This window comes from Tachypleus tridentatus, chromosome 12, assembly GCF_004210375.1.
Source record: "Tachypleus tridentatus isolate NWPU-2018 chromosome 12, ASM421037v1, whole genome shotgun sequence".
Lineage (NCBI taxonomy): Eukaryota > Metazoa > Arthropoda > Merostomata > Xiphosura > Limulidae > Tachypleus > Tachypleus tridentatus.
In genome coordinates this window covers 24,256,319-24,280,714 of record NC_134836.1, presented here as the reverse complement: position 1 = coordinate 24,280,714, position 24,396 = coordinate 24,256,319, and the positions used below count along the sequence as shown (strand labels likewise).

The following is a 24,396-nucleotide window of genomic DNA, read 5'->3' as shown; positions in this document are numbered from 1 at the left end:
ACTTTTTGCCCCTCCTATGTTTAGTTATTTGTTTATAAACAGTTTATTTGTCGTTCAATTTACATAAAAATATATGTAGATGTGTGTTAGTACAATATTTATAATATACTATACTTTTATTATCCTAATCGTGATGCTTTTTAAGTTATGAAAAAAAACTCATGACGCAGGGGTACGAACACTTTCTGTCGTAACTCGCGTTTATGTGTTATATTAATCACTTTCTATGTTTTATTTTTTATCTTTTTCTAGGCCCGGCATGGTCAAGCGTGTTAAGGCGTGCGATTCGTAATCGCGGGTTCGCATCCCCGTCGCTCGCTCTTTCAGCCGTGGGGCGTTATAATGGTACGGTCAATCCCACTATTCGTTGGTAAAAGAGTAGCCCAAGAGTTGGTGGTGATGACTAGCTGCCTTCCCTCTCGTCTTACACTGCTAAATTAGCGACGGCTGGCAGAGATAGCCCTCGTGTTGCTTTGTGCGAAATTAAAAACAAACAAACAATGATCAGTTTCTCTGTTCTGTTAATCACTTTCTATATTTGTTCATAAGGTTTTATGTTTTGTTAAATACATATTTTTTTTATCATTTTCTTTGTTTTATTGACGAGGTTCTCTGTTCTGTTGATAATAAAAAGTGATTATTTTCTGTGATTTATTGATCAGTCTCTTTTCTGTTACTTTCTATGTTTTATTCATCACTTTAAGAACAAAGAAACTAATCAATTTTTTTTTTTCTTGTTTCTTTACCACACGAGAGATGTAGGAGAGCTTAATGTTTTCTGGTTTATCTCTAGCTGTCCTAGGGTATGGGCGCGTGTGTTATGATCATAAAACACGTTTATTTTTGATATAAATTGATTTTACTGGTAATAGTTGGTTTATTTAACGAATTGTAAATTAAAATACTTTTGGCGTTATTCATTCTTGAAGGATCTGGTCATGGTTCCTCCAAATTATCATACAGACAACCATTTGAATTACAGATTCAAACCTGTTTTGCATTTGAAAGTTGAAGAACTAGAAAATATCCATTTTGCTTGTTTGAGATAATGATATAAATAATCCGTAGTTGCAACGTCGTTAAAATTCCATGTCAAAGAAAAGTTTTCATGAAATTACTTTAGTTTTCATTTTTGGGAATGTTTGCGATAATTTAAAGATACTGAGATCTTTCTAGCAAATATTCGACATTAGCGGCCACTGTGTACAAGATGTTGGAAGCGAAGAACTTATCTGTAGGATCTGAATAAATATCGCAAGATGTAGGTTAAAATCTTAATGTTAGATTTTAATGATGAAAAGTGAACGTAATAGTTAGGTAAAGAACACACGGAAGTAATATTCATGCTTCAGGGAGCGCGATATGTAAACAGGTATTATAGTGTCATCGTTCGGAAAGCAGTCCAACAGACCAGTTTTGGGTGAGCGGATTGAAGTCGTCCTTGACATAGCAGGTTCTTCTTGTGACTCTATGCCTGGATATGCGATATTCAAGTCTTGGTTGAGATGTTCCTTATCAAGATGGTATCCGTCTTTTCTTCACCGTTGTGCCAAAAGACTATCTTATGCGTTTCAACAATCAGAACTGGTAATTTCAGAGTTTTGTTTGAATCATTGTCTTTATACGAGTTTAGAATTATCTAGCTTATTTTAAACGTGCAATGACATGAAAGTAGCATGTTAACAGTCCACCAGGACTGTTTTCAGTTCACTGTATAAATATGAATGAATAAACGAAAAGTGAGAGTAACTTAGGCGTAGTGTATTTACACTGTGTTAATAAAACAATGTTTTATTTGTAGTTAAGCACAAAGCTACACCATGAGCTATTTGTGCTCTGCTCACCACGGATACCGAAATAAGATTTGTAGCATTATAAATCCGCAAACACGCCACTGGAAAGCATAACAGCGAAAAACAATTTATCATATACACATTCGATTTCTGCTTTAAATGGGATTTTTTGTTTCCGATAGCATTTATGCAAGATATAACAGCAAGCAAACTTTACGTAGCTATAAAACAACTAATTCCGAGTGTTTTTATAGACGTAAAGTTTATCTTTTGCCACTACTTCTGATTAAAATGCATTTGTTTGGGGTAACACTTAAATGTCAAGTACAAACATGGATATGTTAACCGAGGTAAACTATAAGCTTGGTATCGTATCAACAGTAAATGTTGGTTATTAATGTTTCTACAGTGGTGTGCATTTGTGATGCTATTGAAATCTCTTGAATAAAGGCCCCCAGTAACACAGTAGTATGCTTGCGGACTTATACCACAAGAAACCGGGTTTCGCCACCCATGGTAGGCAGAGCACAGATAACCTCTTGTGTAGGTTTGTCATTAATAAAAAATAAAATTTTGAATAAAAACATTCTCGATAAAGTCCTTTAAATAGATACTATTTTATTTTATGAGATAAAGATTTTTAGTGGTTTTAATATTTACTTCAGTTTGATTATTATTTACAATGAGTTTTATTAACTAAGATGTTGAACCTGGTAATGATTTTCAGTGGGTTTACCTTTTATTTCAGCCTGATTAATCCGTATGTTGAGGAATTTATCAACTTTCTAGAAGAAAGGTACTACAATACATAAAATACTCCATTAATTATCTGAAGAATGAATAACTTTTCAAGACCCTTGGACCATGGAGATCCAAAAACACCTATGGCTTGGAGACATCGAGATATAATCTTTCTTGCAGCCAAACCTTCACAAATACCTGTGAAAAACTATCAGTCTGACCCCTCTTTGATGTCATCGATTTCATCTGGTGAAGGCCATGAAATGTCCATGGCTAGGAGAAATGAATTAAAAAAACAAAAAGTAGAAAAAAGACAAAGGAAATATTTAGATACTATATATCGAGACTTTACTCCAGCATTAAGTCACAATGAGATAAAAAGATTCAAACTGTATCGTTCAGGGACTTTAAGGTCAAACTTTAGTGTTCCATCATTGAACTCAAATTCTTGGTATGGTGGTACATGTCCAGTGCACGACCACAGACTCAATTACAACCACCATCCTTTTCGCTCTTATGATTCTATGTTGAACTTAGGAGACCAAGAATATAAACAGAGATTACCACTGGACTGTAAGTCAATTTCAAAACGAGAAAGTAAACGATTTAATCAATCAAAATTAGAACCTCCCCCTTTACCCCCGAGAGTAAATCTACCATCACCTGTAGTATCCGACACTTTCTTTCCAGGAGCACATATTCCATACTCGGTGTGTCATGATGCTGCTGCAATAACTCAATACCCTGCTAGAGATGTTATTATGAGAGATGGACAATTCTTCAAGTCTGCTGTAAAGTTCCAAGAAGACCCTTTTGACGTTAAACAAGTGTGTTGTCAAGGGCATATTGGTGTGTTATGGATCATTTTAGCTATCATTACTTGTGGAGTAATTCTTGGAATTATGTTGGGTGCAATAATGGCTTGATAAAAATTCTGGATATTGTTTGGATCATCTGATCTATTACTACTTATGGAGCAATGTAATGGATGGAAGAAAAATTCAAAATGAATTGCTAGCAAGCTAAGTCTATTTACACACTCAAAAGACTAATATAGAAACTGGTTGTATTTTTGCATTTTTTAGGAATTAACCTGTAGTTTGCTGTATCAGTGTTGTAAATGCCATGTTGAAATATTTGAACATATATCCAATGTGTAACTGTTATTGTTACATAAAGGTGTTCATTATTAACTAACTACATAAAACAAACGTACATAAATACATTTTTGGTCTAGTAGCAATAAGCTCCATTCTTAGAGTTTGTTCAATACTCTTAATTTCCTGGAATAAATGATTTTAAATAAATGATAAACTGTTTCGAACTGTGCAGAAACAACACATACAACTGTTTTAAAGTTTCAGTTCAATATAATTAATGAGTTCATACATTTTACAACATTATTTACAGGTAAAAAAAGTTAATTTGTCATCAAATATGCTTTAAATTATGGTGGTTTTTGTCTGCTTTTTTTAATTATTTTAAAGCAAATTTACTTAATAGCTATCCTTAATTTTGTAGTGATAAACTAGGAACTTAGTTAACAGATCTACCACCAATTCATGGTGGTACTCTTTGCCTGATCAAATAGCAGAATTCAAAAATAACTTATGGTGAAAACATCACACCACAATGTGGAGTGCATTTCTGTGGTAACAAAACAAACTAAATTGTCAGGCTCACTGTCTAGACATTGTATCTTCAAGGGGTTATTTAAGAGATAATGTTAACTTTGCTTAAAAACACTTCAAGACCTAAATCTTGAAACATTAATGTGTCTAAAACAAAATTCAAAACAAACACTGGTTTGAATTAATTTTATTTTTGATATACACTGCACATTTCTTACACTTAAGTATTTTCTTGATCATAAAAATTAGATAACATTATGCACTTCATAATTACACCTTTAGGATTTGTAAAAAGCTGGTTGCAGTATATGTTGCACTAACTAGTAACGTTTAACTCACAACCAACCAAGTCAATTACCTTCGATAGTTATCCTTGAAATCAAAATCTATCAACTTAAAATAATTGTCAGTATAAGCTGTATCAAGGTTACCGCTTAAGATTCCCATTTAATTACTTTAATGAATATGTTACTCAAAACAAGTCTGCTTTGGTTTTATTCAAGTGAATAAATGAAAATTTCAAATGGTTGAATATTACAAATGTAACAGAAATCACTCTTGTAGCCAGATTTTTATTTAAGTAGTTAACCTTTATGTAACACTGTCTCATCACGATAAAAGTACACAATAGATCAGACTAGCTGCCACTCTGCTTATCAATCGTTAAAAGTATATCTTAAATATTTACTTCTAACATAATTATTGTTCACGTTCTGAACTAATAAATCATTTTCAGTAATTGTTACCATACAGGGTGGCAAATAAGTCCCTACCCATCCATATGTTATTATGTTATATTCAATTACACATGTATTATAAATTTGTTTCTTTGTTTCAGAGAAATATGGCCGATGTAAGCCCATTTACACTTGAAGAGCGTATTGTGACAAGTATGTGTGTACATGAGTGCAAGAATACTGGTGACACCAGACAGACACACTGAATACATATGATATATGGATGGGTAGGGACTCACGGGCCACCATGTAGTAGCTATAATAAGCAAGATACAAAACATTCTATTGTTCATAGTTACAGTAAGTAAAGTAATATACAAAACTGAAAAACGTTTGAGTAAATTTTACTATGTTTCCAAAGTAATAGTGTGTAAAGTAATACACAAAACTAAACGTTTTAAGTTCATGTTTCCCTATTAACTATAGTAAGTAGGTCTCATGAAAGATGTATTTATGGCTGATCAGTTTTAGGTTTTATTGCTACCAGAATTAGCTTTAAGTTATCCCTGCTCATGTTATACAAAGTGTAACAGGTTTACAGCAGATAGCTGTGATAAAATACTAAAAAGAATGCCTGTTAGAAACAGCTCCAAGAATAATTAAAAGTCTGGTTACTTTTCTATTGAAGCTAGAAACTGAAATATATATATATATATAATTCTGTTGTACAGCAACTTCATACAAGATGACTATTTAATAAAATAAAATTGAGTATCACTTAGAAATCAATTATCTTTTAACAATAAGATAGTAACAAATGTTTTAGGTAACACAATGTTTGTCAAATTAAAACAACAAATACATGACAAGATTGACTTAAATTAAGGAATGACACCTATTTCTAAATCCATTTTTTACATCTCACATTTCATAACAATCATTGACCATAACACCCAAAATGGCAAGGTGCACCTCACATACTTCCCATAATCCATTAGATGAACCATTCACTAATAAACTTTATGCAGAAGGTTCAGGAGAATTGGTAATTTGTCCACTGGCTCACCTGTACTAGTTGCATTGTTGTACAAAAGTCCTGACCAAACCACTGGTGAAGTATTTCTTTAGTCCAGTATTTACTTTATTATATAAAACTAATAGTATTTTATGTAAAATTCTATTTCACAGATTTTTTAAAATATTCAACAAAGACAGTGGACAACTGTGCTATTTCCCCCTTGTGTAAAGAACTATAAATGTTATAACAAGTTTACCATTCCTGGAGAAAACTGGTCTGAGTCACTAATTAGGACTTCAGGATGACAATTTAATAAAATAATATTTTCTGTCATAGTTTAACTTTTATTATTGAGCTAAGACTATTTTAAGGATAAAAATATTGTAATTATTAAAAATTATGTAATTAACAAAAGAAAAACACAAAACAGATGCTTTGTCATTTTCTGGGTTAATCACAAATTAATCTGTTTTCCACGTACAAGCTGACCTCGAAGACGCCATACATCCTAATGAAAACAGCATAAACTATTTCATTTATATGTAAATTCAACCTCAGGAATTTAGTTACACAAATGTAGTAACAATCTTCAAAACTAACTTAAACTCTGATAATCAGTTCAAACTCAACTGATTTTATTTAGTGCATAGCAAGAGAATGGGCTACTTGTACTTTATCCATCAAAGGAAACTAACTTTGTTAGTTCAGAGATTTCAACTAAACTACAAAGGGACCCAAGTTAAAATATTATTAATAAATTTAATTCATGGATTTCCAATTTATATTCTACTAACAAGTTACACAGACCTGCATATTTAGACTTCATAAAAGCTGTTTTGGTTTTAATAACAGATCTTCCATAATTCAATGATGCAAATTACAAAAATAATATTCCATTCTTTTTTAACACACATGGATTTTTAAAAAATCAGGAAGAAAAAAAGCTTTTACTCAAATCAAATTATTTTGTTTACCACAATGAATATTTTTATTATTGTGTTTGGGTTCTAGAATGATAGATAAGATTCTCATACTATGATTGATCTAAAGGAATGTATAGTCAGTTATTGCCAATATTTTAAGAATGACAAAATGTGACCCAATTTCATCAAAAATAATTCACTTATGTAAAATTACATATGTCAAAAATTTGTAGCCAATGGAGAAAAACTGGTATCATTTTTTAATTCATTGTACAGGAATTACTGTAGGACATGTACAAATTTAAAGACAATAAAACTGTTGCAGGTCTGCATTATTGAATTAATAAATAGCTCAAGATGGATAAAAAATTGCTTGATTAAGATATCTCAGAGTTTCTAGAAGGCAACAGAATATACACTAGATAAATATTACAGATAATTGGTAAAAAAAAACAAGCAATATAAATAGATCAGAACTAAAATCAACATGATAATGAAAGCAATTAATTAAATATATTATGAATTATAGTAATTAGATAGCATCATAATCCACATAACATTTTTAAAAGTTTAGCCAACTTGAGAAGACTTCGATTAGTTCTTAATCGAAATACTAAGCAAACCATCTACATAAATCTATGAAAAGTTTCTTACAACACTTAGCCTTGTTTTATGATTGTTTGTTTTTTGATTATTTTTTGTAGATATTTTTTGTACATTCTGTGTATTGCTTCTTTCTATTAATGAGCTCAATCACTGTGACAAGCACTAATGATTACTGCATGGAATGTGCATCATGATATACCAGAGTTGTACCTAACCTAGCAGCAAACTGGATGTATAGTTTTGTTTACCTAATCCCTACAGAAGTACCTTAAACATTATTTTGTTGATGATTTATGAGCAAGTCTTGGAACATATTGTAGCTAGTACATCTTGTACAAACCTTGGCACATGTTGTGGACAGAATATCCTGTATAAACTTTGGTACACATTATTGTGGACAACATGATTCATACAAACTGTGATACAGGTTGTTGTAGATAACACATCTTGTACAAACCTTGGTACATATGCTGTTACTATTGTTGTGGATAGCACATCTTGTACACATCCTTAAAAACAGTTTTATTTTTCCTTGCTGTGAATTATTTCATACGATTTTTGGGCATAACAAACTTTGTAGTTAACTCTGGCAAGTGATTTTTAATATGAAATTATGCATTCAGAAAGCACAAGTACCAGAAATCAATGAACTTAAAAAAAGAAAAGAAAAAAATAGATCAAAACAGTTGGTATATTTATAGGTTGTAACAAATGACACTTACTTGGTAATCTCTCAGTTCGATTCCCAGTTTACTGACAAGCTGAATAACTTCTTCTCCTATGTTCTCTTGAGATGTGCCTCGTATATCTATATATTCACATTCTGAGGCTGCATAATGACAAGAAATAGCCTGAAAGAAACATTAGAATCAATATCTCTGTATTACAAGAACCTATATATCTATAACTACATTATCAATGAAACATAAGAATTTCTCTTCTTGTAACACTATTTACGAAATCAGTATTTTGACAAAAATTAAAACATTTTGTTTGATTATCTCAATAAGTACAGCAAACCCAACAACAGAAGAACTAAGATAAACACCCACAAAATTTCAAAATGAGGGTCTTACAAAATGTGTTTCACAGCCATAATCAACACTTTAAATAAATATAATGTAAGCTTTGGTCATCATTTAGTAAACAAATCACCAAAATTATGTACTTTAAAACATACTTTTCTAAAACCATTGGTCCTATTAGCTCCTGACCCATGAATAAGGATTGGATGAAAAAATATGGTGTCCCCAGCACCCATTTCTAGGTAGGCTAGTTTTTCCATTTCAGACTTTTTCATGTCTCTGATCCCATGGTACATTTTGTTCACACCTCCCTGAATAAGATCACATGAAAGCCACTTGAATACACAACAACAAATCTTGTTTGTTAAAAAATTAAAAATTAATCTTAAAAGTTATCAAACTATTATACTAAAGAGATTAATTAGTCTATGAAAGGACAACAGCAAAACATAACACTGTCTTAATGGCTGACCAATCAAACATACAGGTAGTACATACAAGACAGTGAGTTAGTGAACAGAATTAAACATACATGTAATATACTGAAGACAGTGAGTCAGCAATAGGAATTCAACGTTACATGTTGCAATATATATTTACAGAGCTCAATAATGAACTATATATCTGTAAGGTCTTTCCAAGAAATATTTGCATTTGTAACTCAAATTACTTTGTATCATATTTCTTCCTTTTATTTGTAGGAACAGTTCAAGTTTGTTCAGAAACAGAATTTGTTTTCTACCAACATTTCTCTTACCTCCCAGTCTGGATAGTCATGCCACAACAGTTTTCCCTTGTGAGATCCCGGAACTGCTACCAAACAACCATTATTTTTTGTTACAGGCTCCATAGCTGTCCATGCACATACAATCTTATTTGCTGGTCGAAAAGGGAAATAGTGTAGATCTTGGTGCAGCGGATGCCGGGAGGTCAAAGTACCTGATTATTTAACACACAAGAAAAATAATACAAGAACTTTCTTTTTTATACTACAGATCTTTATAGAAAATTTAAATAATGAATTTGCAACTTATTAAAGCATTCTGAAACTTCAGCTCCATGCTAATACCAGTCAACAACAAACTCCTATTAGGCAGTTTTAATATATTAATGTTGGAACACATGTAAAGAATACAACTAGTATTTAGTAATGAAGCCAATACTGTACACTTCTATAACTGAATCTGCATGGTATCAACTGGTCCATCGGGCCAACCTTGTGTTGGGTAATGTTAACTATAATTCTAAAATTTGCTATATGTACATTTGAGAAATGTGGCAAGGTTTCAGTAAAGTTTACAAGAGTGTTACATACAAAAATTAAGATGTGTAACTACAGTACCTGCAATTGTACAGTTTGCATATTGTATTTGCATAACCTCTTGAACCTTCATAGGTAGTGTTGCTTTTAGTATTATCCCTGCATGCTCTATCTGGTACATGCTGCTGCTCTTCCTTGAACATTGCTAAATCACCAATGTAGATGAAATGAATAGATAACCCTGACAGCAAATACAGAATAACATGATGGATGGCACTCTGTAAAAAGCCATGGCAGTTGCACTTTGCCCCGAGCCATGCACACAGGGTTAAGTGGTCAGCACACACAACAGCTGTACTGACCACAATACATTCCCAAATTTGATTTGCAAAACCTACATCTTATTTCTGAAAGGAGGTACTATAAAAACAGATGGGTGTAATTACCAATTACTTTGGAACACTCTTCAACAAAATTATTCTCTATCTCTGTTAAACTGTGAAACTCATTTATCACCTATTACAGCTAATCACTCACATGCCAGCTAACTTCATGTTTTCTAACTTTTTCTGACTGAACATTTACTTTTCACTTGCTCTCACTTAGTCATCAATATATACAAGTATATACCCTTGTTCACTGAGAAGTCGAACTTTCTATAAACTATGTGAGAGAAGCTATAACGATACTCACTTAAGGTAGTGCAAAGAATACAGAAGATTTGAGTGACTTGGCATCAATGAAAGTACAATAATTGAGCCACACACACAATGTACAGCTCGTGCCATGTTAAACAACCAAATTTGACAAAACTGTTGCCTTTAAAATGATGACATTCACTTCTCGTGCTGTGCAAAGTAAATTAGCAATTAAATCCCCAAATAATAATTCTCAAACCAATTGGTCTTGTGTATCCAACATAAGGTATATTTCATTTGTTCCATGCTAAGAAAAGGGACCCTAATGAGTATAAGTGAAGCCTTATGTTGGCTGTTCCTTTGCCTATCCAACATCAGACCACCTAGAAACCAATATCCACGTAGTGATAGGATGGGGGAAAAGCTAGCTGTAGAGGTGAACTCTATTTTTTAGGTCATCTGCAGTCCCAAACCATATGGCATTGGGAATTCTTCATCTGTTCTGTGAAGGGAGGAGGATTCATGCCATCTACACCAACAGAATACTACCAATCTATTTTCTATTGAGTGGAACTGGTCATGCTCAGGTGGAAGCCTCCATGGTCCACTACTCCAATGACTAAGAACTAGTTACTGATAGACTCCTGTGCTCTAGTAGAAGATAGAGGGGAGAAAGCAAGCTTGGGAGCCCAGAGGAGCACAGCACTTTAATTAAGACACTGAATTGGATTACCACAAAACCCTACTTTTAAAAGGGCTGCTTCAATTTATTCAACTAGGACTGGAAAGATGGGCAATTATCCTAACAATGCTTTACTCGTTGTACTAGTCCATGAATAGGTGTGTTTTGGATTGAGCCATGTTCAGCAAATACTATATCATTAGAAAACATATTGTGGTCTTGTAAAACAATCCCTCCCATCAGTAAGTACTAAATGGCCACATAATGGAGATTTATAAATAAGTATACCCTGGCAGGCATTACATGTTACCTTGTGGAATCCTATTACTTAAAATGAGGGTTCTATAAATGTAAGAGAGAGAAAGAAAAAATTACTTATCTAGTCACAGCCAGTAAGGTGAATGTATAATTCTGATGGTAGGAAGTCTGTAACCTAATGAAATAAAATTATGTAGGGTTGTCCATATGCAAGCCTTTAGAATCTCCTCCAACAGGTAACAGAAGGTAGCAGTCAGAGAGAAAAGTTGGACTTTTTGAAGGTTTATGTGAATCTTTATCCAATGAAGAAAAGGAAAGATACAGATCAGCTGCCAAAACAATCCCATAAGAGCAATGGACAAATATCATGGGTAGATGAGGAATTCCAAGGAATAGAGAAACAGCAGCATGAACCTAGAAAAAGAGCAACGTGAAACATATAACACCGTACTGTACAAAAGGAACTGAGGAGAAAAGCAGGATCAAAATGAGAATAAAAGTGAGAATGGATGAAGGGGAAGTAGAATAGAATGAGCAATCTGCAGATGTTTCAGGTAAAGTGTGGTCACGATAAGGAAGAATATAAGAACAAGGGAAAAGAATCCAGAAGCATCAGTGGTGAACACATCAAATCTTTGATGGCTGCAAAGCTAAAAGAAGTAAGAAGTAGATTGTAAGTAAAAGATGGTACAAGGAATATGAGACAAAAGGTTCAAAGGAAGGAAGTGTAAGGGTGTGGAGAGCAACATTCAGGTTCCAATTAGGGACTGCAGGACAAAGGTGGCAAAAAGAAATAAAAAGTACAGGAGAGGGGAATACATGACAAAAATGGGAATGTCTAAAAGTGTTAGATAGTACTGACTTGTAGCCAGCAATAACCTATGGTTGAAAAGCTAAGTAAAAATATTCAGAAATATGGACAGGAAAGGGAGAAAGCACAATGGAAAGAACAACTATAGAGTATGTGCTGAACAAGGCTGAACATGAAGAGAGTATGGGTCATCTTGCAAGGGACCAGACAAAACCCAAAGAGGTGGAGGAGGGGAGGATCAGAGAAAGTTCAACAGTTAAAACCACAGTTGAACTGACCAATATGAAGCAAGCAAGAGGACTCGATATGGATTATCACAAATGAGGGAAAGAACTGTTAGGTCCAACACTGCCACAGACAGATGTTGTTAAGAAACATAATCCCTTGGAGGAGGAAAACAGTGGAAAAAGGAAAGAGTGGAAGAGGAGAGGAAACAGAAAACAAAGGGCAAGGCTCTCTGACATAATTTCTAGTACCCAAAAATCAGCTATAAATAGAAGGAAAAAGGTCTGCACACTGAACTAAATAGGCTCTACTGTCCCTGAGCCTATATGACAGCACAGATGTCTACAAGTAGTGGAAGAACAGATGAGAAGAGAGGAATGGAAAGTAAGAACAGGGACAGGAGAGGAAGCAGAAGGATTAAAGATGGAAGAAGGTAGAGAAGCATTGGAGAGAGGGGAAACCAGTGAGAATAACGAAGAACACTGGCATGTGGGCTCAACATGTAACTCCAAAGAAACATATACTCCAGTAAAATCATAGAGCCAGAAGAGAGGAGTCAGTTGAAAGTGTGAGAGATAAAAAGGAGACAAAACACTCGAGTTAAAAAGACATTTCACCCTAAGAAGTTCTAACAACAGTTTAACCAAAGATAGTGGTTAGATAAAAGAAAATAACCCTTTCTTTGAAACAAAAAAAAATTAGGGAATGAGTATCTGCCAAAATCCCCTCAGGTGAATTGAGAAAAAATATTGTAAAATGGTAGAGTGTGTAAGGTCAGGGCAGAAAAACTAAGCACAAAAAAATAAAACAAAGAAAGAGGATCTGACCTAGAAGTCTCAAGGAAAGACACTAGAGTTTAGGAGTCTAAAAAATGTAATACAACTCTACATGATGCTTAAGGAATATGAGGTAACAAAGGAAGAAGTACAAGTAATCAATTATGGACTAGTATATCTGGAGAGAAAGGAAGAAAAACATAAAAGGAAGAAGCAGGGAATAAGTTACACAATTGAGAGAAAGAAACATTCTCGAAAAATACAATCTTGAAATTACGAAAAAGGCTTAGGCACAATCAAGACAGAATTGATAGAAGATAAGGCAAAGATAGATGTTGGGAAAAATACTGGTAAAATCCCTTCTGCCATATGTTTCAGAAGCTATTTCAGGTCCAAAAAAGGGGCTAGGCCATTTCAAAGACTCCATCACCTGCTGTGTAAAAGATGTCACCTCTTTCAATAGACAGACATCCATGATGCCATTTCAGTTATTGTTCTACACCAGACAAAATGGAAGTTAAGAGATTTGTGAAATAAAAATGTAGAAATAAGAGGCCACAAATATCCAGGTACACAAAATGTTTGAGAATGAAAATCTAATGGGGAATATTTCCAGAAGAGTAATGTCTAAGTAAATACTTCTATGAAAAAAATAATTACATCTGAAGAGTATATGAGGAAAAAAGAAAAGAAAAAGAAAGCCTTGTTTGTACACACAAATGCCATATCAAGAAGTGATGGTTGGACAGTCAGTATAGAGGAAATCATCTGAAGGGTGTGTTGCACTTCTGTTAGCAGGGTAGCTTAGAGCTGCCACAGGGAAGGACTTGTGTACAACCCCCCCTCCCCTGGACCCTTCTGCAGACTTACTGTAACAAGCTGAAATTTGCAATTCCTTAATATAATAATTTATCTAATTTTAGGTTTTAAAAATGCACTATTATATATCAATACTGGCAAATTTACCATGGCATATGTATCCTACTGTATTTTTGTCAAATTTTACAATTCAGTATTATATTTTGAAGAGTTGTAAGAGCAGTATTATTGTGAATTTGTTAGTTTGTCTTAATTAAATACAGCCATTCATGAGTAATTATGAAGCTTACGGTTTATCTTAAACACAAAGTATGTCTAATCAGTATTTTAATATGTATGTTTTATATATATATACATGCACACACAAAACAAATGGTATGTTTATCCAAGTCACTATTAATAGCATTTCAACAAACTACTCAGATGAAAATGGACTCAAACTGTTTTGAAGAATCAATGGTTAGTTTTATCACCATGCAACTGACACATATGACTAACACACCATTATCTAAAAAGGATATCACAAAAATCACTAATTAAATAATTTTATTAAATAAATGGATAAAAGTAAGAGAAAAAAAATGCTTCAACAATGAGCTTTACATATTTTTAACATAGTGAACATATCAAAGCAATACTTAATTGTACTTACACATTTCAATTATTTATAGCAAAATTGTATAGAACTGACTGAACAGAAATCAAGTGTATAGTTTGCTTATATTTTAATACACAAGTGTGTATTATCATTACATCAGTCAACCTTTTACTGTATAATTTTTCTTGTCAGAAGTGTATTTCCATGCCCTCTGACTGGCAATGTGATAAGTAATTTTGCCAAAATCCAAAATATGGACAGCTAACTGGATTTCAACTCCAAGAGTTCCCAGATCTGTCAGCCAGTTTTGGGCAATGGCAAAGTGCAGATAACTTCTTTATCAGTTTTAGCTTGCTAAAAAGATCTCTCCCCTTCTGAAGTTGTGACTGGAACTGTGCAGAAAATGTGAAGGGAAAAGTAAATGTACCTTAAATTAGTGCAGTTCATTTAAGACATCTAAAGGATTGAATATATTATCACCAAAGTTATCTTAGTGGATGGCCTTTAAAATGTTTCATTTCTTCCACTAAGAACTATACTCAGCTACAAACTCTAGTTTTTGAATACAGATCATTTTGTTATATATCTAGATAATGTCACAAAAAGAAAATGTATAATTAATATAAATTAACAGAATCTATGATCTATAAAAGGTAGTTTGTTTCCTCTACATCTTCAATTTCTTCACAATCAGGTACAGGGTTATCTTTACTTTCAACACAAAAATAACTTTTCTGTTTGGCAGGCAATTGTGACAGAAGTTTCATATTATTTTCAACCAATTTAGCTTCACTAAGAACTGAGCAGAGATTTTAAACAAGTCAATATACTTTCAATGTAGTCCACTTCAATATCACTGGTACCTTTGAGGGCCTACAACACTTGATTGCACTAATCAATTATCACAAGTACCTTTAACCAGATTTCAGCCACCAAGATCCAACAAAATAACTGGCTATAGTCATTTATACATTTTATTTCAGCTATTGTTTGAGGTGTAAGATTAACTGAAGAATTTCTGATGGAACATCCAAAATTCCAAGAAGGGGAACTGCCAAAAACCTAACACTATCTGCTCTGTCTGTTCATCATGTTTCTGAAAGTCCATGAAAAGAAGTCTATATTCTTAGTAACAATGCTTAATCACTGTTAATCACAATTAAATAGATTCTAGAGCTTCTGAACTATTCTAGAGAATGTCCACTATTTGTGATCAACAAAGATAGAAATGTGACAAGCACATGGTATGCATTTAGCTAAGAGATTAACTTTTAGTAATGAAGCTAAAGCACCATTATACTTATTAACCATGTTGGATGTACTGTCATATTTTTGGGCTCTCAAATCCATTACTGGTATTTTATGATCAGCTAAGTAGCCAAGTATTATATTAAAAATGCCAGTCTTGGTCATCTTATTGCAATAAACCTGGGAAATCTTTTTTTCTGACTGACAAAGGAAGAACCTGCTGATGAAATGGATACACCCCTCATGATAAAAGTGATCTGTCCTTGATGAGTTGAACCAGATGTTGCATCTACTATGATAGCAAAGTATTTTGCTACAAGTCCTTTTTTCTAAAATATGATGCATATACTGAGCACAGCTTACTACAAATCCATTCTGGGACATACCTGATAAGCAGTGGGCTTGAAGAAATAATCAATTCATTATGATTCTGAAACTTTCTTTACATATTTCCTTTGGATAAGATCATAATTACTGAGCAGCTGAAGCATTCCTTAACAATCAACATTATCAAGCCCACCAACCCTTTGTGATAATCCACAAAAGTCTAAACCTCTCTTCCTAAAGAAAAGATCAACACATATAATCCTCTTTAAGATATTTACCATTTGAATGCTCTTGAAAGAATATTATTCTCAAGCTGCAAATAAACACAGGATGTTGCTCTAAAACAACTCTCAAACTCACACCACTCAGTAATACATTTCTTGCAACAAATACTTCTCTTACACTCTGGAAACCTATTATAAAGTTATTTTCCAGTCTACTGTTAGCAGTCAGCCTTTTATGATTGCAACTGGAGTCACAGCAAGAAATTGGCATGGAAAACAGTACAAAACTTGTCTATTATTACTCCAAACTAGCCAGTCATATTAAATGTATTCACCATTTTTAGGAATGTGTTTGGAAAAAAAAGTGTAAAAAAGATTATCTTTAAGGCATTGTAGAGATCAAGCACTAACAGCTAGCTCAAGGTTCTCAGTTGATACACTCACTTCACTCAAGCTACCAATATCAAAACAACTGAGCTGCTGTGGATTTTTAAGAACATTGTTTGAAAGTGTTCCTCCACGAGTAGCTACGTTTGTGTTGTAGATAGGTTGTAACAGGATATGCTGTGAGATTATCATTCATATTAATACCATCAACCTCAGCTATTTGAAGTAACAGGACTTGTTTCATGGTACTTACTGACTTTTCTTTTGAAAACCAACAACAAAAAGAGTTTGCCTTCCTCTACTTTTGATATTCTTTCTGCTGTTTCAATTTCCTCTTTTTAGCACCACATTTACTGTTGAGACATTACTCAACTGGAAAGGGATTTTAAGTTGAGAAACAAACATTTCTCATATTTAAATCAGCAAACTGAATTGTATGTTTTATGCAGAAACACTGGTCAAAATATTGTTGCAAGGGAACATTAGTAATAAATATAGCTTAGGTTTAAGCATTTTCACTATTCTTGTGGCAAAAAAATCAAATCCTTTAATAAATAAAACAGTATAGGTATAAATATAAGTACACACATACACACACATGTACTCAACATACACTGTATTTTATATAACAGACCACACAATAATGGCTATTTTAATAAGAATATTAAAAATCTACCAATGAAAAAAAAGTCTAATTTAACTGCACCTCATAATTACATAAAACATTAAACTGAAGATCAGTGAACAGTTCAACATATACACGATAGTAATGGTTTCACTATGAAAATCAGTGAATAGTTCAGCATATACATGATAGCAAGGTTCACTGTGAAGATCAGTGAAAAGTTCAATATATTATGATAGTAACAGTTTGACTGTGATGATCTGTGAACAGTTCGACATATACATAATGGTAACAGTTTGACTGTGATGATCTGTGAACAGTTCGACATATACATAATGGTAACAGTTTGACTGTGAAGATGAATGAAAAGTCCAACATATAAATGATAGTAACAGTTTGACTGTGATGATCAGTGAAAAGTCCAACATATAAATGATAGTAACAGTTTGACTGTGATGATCAGTGAACTATGGTTCAACATGTATCAGTTTTATTGTGAAAATAAGCCAAAACAAATGAATTTCATCATAAATCTCATGAGTGGTTCATAATAGGGTTCACCCAGGAATTTCATAAACATTCTAATAGAATATACAGGCAAAAACAATCTTAAAAAGCAAACTTGTTCTTAAAACAACACTCAAGACCTTCTAATAGATCTCAAAAACAACTTATTTTCTGATTGTTAGACAAAGTTTAAAATTCATCCATCTGTTCTCATGTTATTATTATTCACATTATTCTTGTTTCTTAAGCCTACAGAAAAACTCCTTTGCAGGTCATGGGACTACACTGATGTTGATTCTTCAAAAAGAGAATTCTTCATCACAACTGGTTTTCAAAGCCACTCAAGCACCAAAGCCTACTGCAGAAACTACTAAGTATACTGCACCAAAATCTATGCACAACTACTAAAAAAACTTGAAAGTCAAAATTTCCATTCTCTATGATTTTCTAAGTTCTTTGCTACCAACTTAAATTCTTGAAAGCCATTTAAGCCTCATTATACTAGTTGAAAATCCTCTGTTTTATGTTAGTTTGAAACACTTTTTTTTATTTGAGTGAATGTGTATAACCATTTCCAGCCTTATTATTATCATAGTTTTACAGTCCTCTATAACTGAATATTTTACTGAAATCTGGACAACAGTAATGCATGCAGTATTAAGTAAATTAGAATGTAGTTTTATAATTAATTCAAGAGCCTTTATTGTTTGCTTTGAATAATTTATCTAAGTCCTTCACTTCCCACCACTGAAAAAAATCTGGTGATTTAATAATGTGCATTAATTGGAAAATAATTTGTGCACATATTACACATTAATGAATGTGTAACTCATAGTTCATTAATTAAAAACTGCCATTTTACAGATTCATCGAAAGTTTGCTGTTCTTCATTGTTTTTCGAGTTTGCTGTTGTATTTTGTTTCTACGTGGTTTTCAGTGAAATTTCTAACAGTATATAATTACCATAGTAGACTCCTCTACCCATGTGATTTATTCTACTGGTGTTTGTACTTTGCTGAACTTGCAAGTGCATATTTTATTATTGTTCATTTTTTTGTTTCACAAGCCAATAGCAAAATCAGCTGGGCATTTTACACTCAAACCTAGACAGATGTACTGTACAAAACACTGCAAATGTTCATGACCTATTTAAAAAGTTTATCATGTTTCAATGAGACTTGATTTATGAGATTTTAAACACATAGTGGATATGATGCTGTTTTGAGTGGCGTTCTTCAAACTCAACACTTGTTAAACACGTGCTTACACAAAACCACCTCAGTAAATAACAATCTCAAGAGGAGAAAAAAAGCCAGTGCACGGTAAACTGTTGAAAAACATATTAACATTTAACTGAATGTTATGAATGCATGTATGTAAGCTTTATATATTTATTCTCCATAAGTGGACATAATAAAACCTAAGCAACAAGATGATTAAAAATTGTCTGGTGTGTTTAATGTAATCAATTAATTCTGTTAGTTTAATAAACATGCATTTAATGTAATTAAATAATCTTATTAGCTTAATAAACATGTGTTTAACATAATTAAATCATTTTATTTGTTGAATGAATGTCAGTTTAATTTATTAATTTTATTAGCTTAATGAATGTGTTTAATCTAATGTTTTATTTTACTTTAATTGTTTAAATTTCTGTTTCCATGACTTCATAAACACATTTTTGTTTAATCTAAGTGCTGCATAGTTTTAGTTTAATTGTCTAAACATTTGTCAGTTTCTTAAACACAAATGCATTACATTACACATGGATTTTAATTTCTGTATGATCCAGTTAGTAAAATGAAAAGTCTCAACAAATATATATGTATATATATTGAACTTTTGTACATTGCAACATACTAAGTAATCTAAAACCTATATTGGCCATTGGATTTCCTGGCTGGTGTGCAACTTTTATGTGAAAAAGGTGACCAAGAAAGTTGCAGTTAAACATATCTATAATAATTCAAACTCCATTAGTAAAAAGATTGAAAAAAAACCTAAAACCAAAAGTAGATTATGTCAGTGAAAACAAAACTTTCATCTCATGTGAATGTACCAATTAAAAACAGTCTGATTGTAAGTATCATCAGCTAATCAAGTTATTCAACTTATACAGAAAGAGTGACTGTGATAGTAGTTTTCATTAACAAGAGATTATATAAAAATAGTGGCAGATGATTAAAACTTACCAGCATCTGGTGGTTTGTTTATTAACATGGTGTGCATGGCCATGATGTTTGGGCCAGTAAAACATTCAACATAATCTAGAACCTGATTGTAGAGAGAAGATTGAATAAAAACCGTAAATGTTATAACAAGAAGAAAAGAAAGAGAAAAAATGTTGTGCCTACAAAATAAAAGATTATGATTTATTAATAAAATCCTTTTTTTATAATTATTAATTCAGTTTTAAAGACAGTTTTAAGCTGAGAAGACAATGATGAGGGGGCCAAGATAAACTAATTGTAGAAAAGTTAAAATGTAGGAAAAAAAGTATAATGTTGAAATAAATTATAATAATGTTAAGGGTAGGCTTAACTGTTAACTGTATCTATTGTGGTGCTACAAATAAATAAAATCAAACAGAGGACTTTACAGCACTAATCAGAATGGAGGATTTTGAGGCAATGGGAAGAAACTTTAACTACATACTTTCGATAACAAATTTTATTGAAATAAAGGGTTACAGGTTTTCTAATGAAGATAAGAGTGCCAGCAAGAAAGGAAAGAGAGGAATTACATGCAAAATGTGAGGTACACCCTGCTGAAATATAATAGCATGGAGACCAAACTTACTGGGATTTCTGTTAGCAGATATAAAGGGGAAAGACTTTTAGCATGAACTTGGTACAGACCACTGTTGATAAAACTGAAAAACTCTACAGTAAAATTAATATTTCACCAATTAATGAGATCATAATTATGAGGGAAATGATTGGGAAGTGTTAAAGAGGGAAATGTATTTTAGAAACTGTTCAAGTTGATTTACTTCATCAATTGGTTTAGGAACCTACTAAGAATAATATTTTAAACTTAACTTCTAACATAGAAATAGATGACAGGTTGGAAATATATGAATGCAACTGATCATTTCTTGTTTAGATCCCATGTTTTACTGCATATAATGAGATTTTGGCTAAAAACTTCAAAAATCAAAATTTTAATTGATGAAACAAGAATTAACTGTTGTGAATTGGGCAATCTACTTAAATGGAGATACTGATATAATATGTAAATCTTTTTAATTAAATTTTAAAACATTTGCAACAAGCATGTTCATTAGAGGAAAATGAAGCTTGGTTACAAGTAAAAAAATCAGGTTGGCTTACACTTGTAATGCAGGTAAAATTAATGAAAAACATAATAAACTTATGCAGTTTAAACTGACTTATAAGAGACTTAGAGTTTTCTAGAAGACCAATAAAATAAGATAATTTTGAAAAAGGGTTATCTGAAAATGTAACACTTAATGAAGTAAATTATAAGAATGGGAGTAGGACCCTAGAGGGATAATAAATGAAGGCTTGTATCTGATGATTATAAGATAACTGGGCCATTAAATTTTACTTTTACTAACAAAGATTTAACAAATGTTCCTCATCACAAACAATTCTTAAATGTAAACAAACTCAAGCAAGATGATAACATAAATTCCAGGATTGTTAAGAAAAACAAGGAAGCTTAAAAACTGATTGAGCTCCAGGGCCAGATATTTTTCCCAAGGGTTTTCAAGATGTTTCTGGATAAGTGAGCAACTTACTTTTATTTTTTTAATAAGTCCTTGAATAGTGAGGCAGGTGCCAAAAGCTTTGAAATTGGCTGATCTTACTCATCCTTTCAAATTATCTCAGTAATTATAGACCTTTAAGTTTTAAAGCTATTCACATTTGTTTTTAAAAAAAGTCTAAAAAGTCATCTACAGCTAGGACAACTTTACTTTTATATCAAGGTGGCAGTTTTTGGAATGTTTCTTTCAGACTTTTAAACAGTAGTTAATTTAAGGAAGTTTAAAAGAAAGCTTGATAGTTTTGAGTGTTTTTCTCAATAATTTAGTTTAGTGGATGGACCAACAACTACTTGTCCTTAAATGTTATGTTTTGTTTGCTGTTATCAAATAATAGCATCTATGATCAGTAGTTCATGTAACTGACACCACAATAAAATGACAATTTTATTACAAACCTTTCTTTATAGGTTTCCACTAAAAAGTCTATAATATCATCTTACATTACTATAAATGTCACACAAACTATTAAATGTTATATTACACCAACATAAGGTAACTACACCAAGATTACAGCATCTGACAAAGGCAAACCAGAGATACTGAAAATTTAGTGTTTAATTATTGATGTACATAAATCAATGCAAGATAAAATAAGATATTTCAGCCTTTAAGTATTTATCAGAATTAATTATCTATGTATAAAATACTTTTACAAATGTTTTTTTTTCCAAATAATCAAATGCTTTCAATGTTCAAGCAGCTACAACTTCTGTGATGATTATAAAGTCACCAGAAAATGCAATATTTTAATAACTATCTTTACAGTTTGAATAATCTCACCTCTGGAAGTTTACAGTAATCAAACAGTACTTCATCTAGAAACAGATCCTGGATTTTATTCACCACGTGCTCATTGGTATCACTATCTTTGTATGAAATATCTCTCATCACTGTCAAACCTGGAACCTTAATTTTTCTATCACAGATGTCTTGAAACCTTTGACTGTAAATATTCAAAACTGAGTTGAAGTAAAGATTTTAATATAGTTCATAAACACTACCTTTTAAAATGTATATAAGAAACATTTGGTATTTAATTATTTCTGTTTAGTCCATCATAGACAACGTTTGTGATAAAATGTATTCATTATAATTCGATATGCACTAAAGTAAAACATCTGGTCAAAGAAGAACTCCATTGTAGATTTCAACTATATTTGGTTTTCCGTTTTTAAAATTTGTTTCCCAGAGTAATTAATCAGTTTTGATGTAAACATGTTTCCTCTGCATAATGACTATATGAAGATGGAGAACCAACAGTTTTGATGTAAACATGTTTCCTCTGCATAATGACTATATGAAGATGGAGAACCAACAGTTTTGATGTAAACATGTTTCCTCTGCATAATGACTATATGAAGATGGAGAACCAACAGTTTTGATGTAAACATGTTTCCTCTGCATAATGACTATATGAAGATGGAGAACCAACAGTTTTGATGTAAACATGTTTCCTCTGCATAATGACTATATGAAGATGGAGAACCAACAGTTTTGATGTAAATATGTTTCCTCTGCATAATGACTATATGAAGATGGAGAACCAACAGTTTTGGCACTGAAAAACTTTGGTAACTATGATAAAGGTGGTATGATAAAAAATGACCACCAGATATATAAATGCTGAATATAAATCACTATAACATTACCAATTTAGAATGACCATACCTACAACTATCTTGGGTTTCAGAATAAGCATATCTAAGACTCAGCACTATTACATTATGAACAAAAGAATGGCTGTACATGATTTTTTTATTGTTATAACATTATGAAATAAAAATTACCATACCTATAACTGCTTTATCACTATAACATAATGAACTTCAAAATGATCCCATCCATACTTGTTGTTCCACAAGATGTAAGGATAAATGATGATTGAGAACAAACTGACATGTCTAAAATAAAACTTTTTCTAGTTTATTTTGTGCAACATTTTGAGCAGACGCCATTTGTCAGGCAGTAAAAACTGTTTTATAGTGTAATTAGGCTCAAAAATAATTGTTAAAAGGTAAGATAATAAAAATGTTCTAGTTACACACATTCAACATGGTGCATAGTGACAAAATTACTGATAAAAACATTATTCAACTGGCTATGTAAATAGTGTGAAAATATCAAAAATATAGAAAAAACTTAATTACAACAACTGAAACTGAATTTAGAAATATAAAACACAGGAAAATAATAAACAAATTTGCAAAATTATAAAATATCTTAGTAAAATAAAATAAGTACAGGAAATACAAGACTTTCACATAGTTAAGGTTGAAAAAAAAAAAAAGATTCAACCAGGAGTAAGAAGTAAGGTGCTAAAGCTCAGCAAATCCTAATTCCATTTGCAAAGCTAGGTGTTTGGCAGTTGCTGAGATAAAAAGCAAGTACCACACAAAAATCTATTTGGAACAGAAAATGAGGGTGGCGGTATCCAATCTGATTTCAAGGGTCGAGAAGCTGTGTAGTGCCCAACAGGTGCGCACATCCCATTAGTAATTTTGGTTATTTAAAAATGAAATAAAAATTGTTTTTACTTTCAATTTGTGTTTTATTCTCTCAAATTGCTACTAAGATGTCAGGACATAAATACTCAAGTTGTTTGGACCTAACTATTATATAACATCAGAAAAACCATAGCTATAATTGACTTATCACTGTAACTTCAGAATAACCACACCTATTACTGACGTGTCATTATAATTTTGGAACAAACTATTTATTACTGAGCTATCACCAACTTCAGGATGATCATACCTTTCACTGACCTATCACTGTAACTTCAGGATGATCATACCTATTACTG

At 32.2% G+C, this 24,396-nt stretch overlaps 2 protein-coding genes across 4 annotated transcripts in view; one reads left to right on the top strand and one right to left on the bottom strand.

Annotated features, from left to right (window-relative positions):
• Positions 1 to 661: 661 nt before the first annotated feature.
• LOC143234185 (uncharacterized) lies at positions 662 to 3,830 on the top strand. The gene is made up of 2 exons (XM_076471344.1): positions 662 to 1,587; positions 2,542 to 3,830. Exon 2 carries the CDS (start codon positions 2,630 to 2,632, stop codon positions 3,458 to 3,460), a length of 831 nt encoding a protein of 276 aa, XP_076327459.1. The 5' UTR covers positions 662 to 1,587; positions 2,542 to 2,629; the 3' UTR covers positions 3,461 to 3,830.
• Positions 3,831 to 4,332: 502 nt separating this feature from the next.
• The window catches only part of LOC143235227 (phytanoyl-CoA dioxygenase, peroxisomal-like), a 32,521-nt gene continuing 12,457 nt past the window's right edge, over positions 4,333 to 24,396 (bottom strand). For all 3 annotated transcript variants that reach the window (XM_076473175.1, XM_076473177.1, XM_076473176.1), the window contains 6 exons: positions 22,374 to 22,536; positions 19,996 to 20,077; positions 9,172 to 9,353; positions 8,570 to 8,725; positions 8,112 to 8,240; positions 4,333 to 6,368 (listed from right to left, as the gene is read on the bottom strand). In XM_076473175.1, the coding sequence (XP_076329290.1) occupies positions 6,315 to 6,368; positions 8,112 to 8,240; positions 8,570 to 8,725; positions 9,172 to 9,353; positions 19,996 to 20,077; positions 22,374 to 22,536 (766 nt within the window). In that variant the 3' untranslated portion in view covers positions 4,333 to 6,314. The remainder of the gene's footprint in view (positions 6,369 to 8,111; positions 8,241 to 8,569; positions 8,726 to 9,171; positions 9,354 to 19,995; positions 20,078 to 22,373; positions 22,537 to 24,396) is intronic.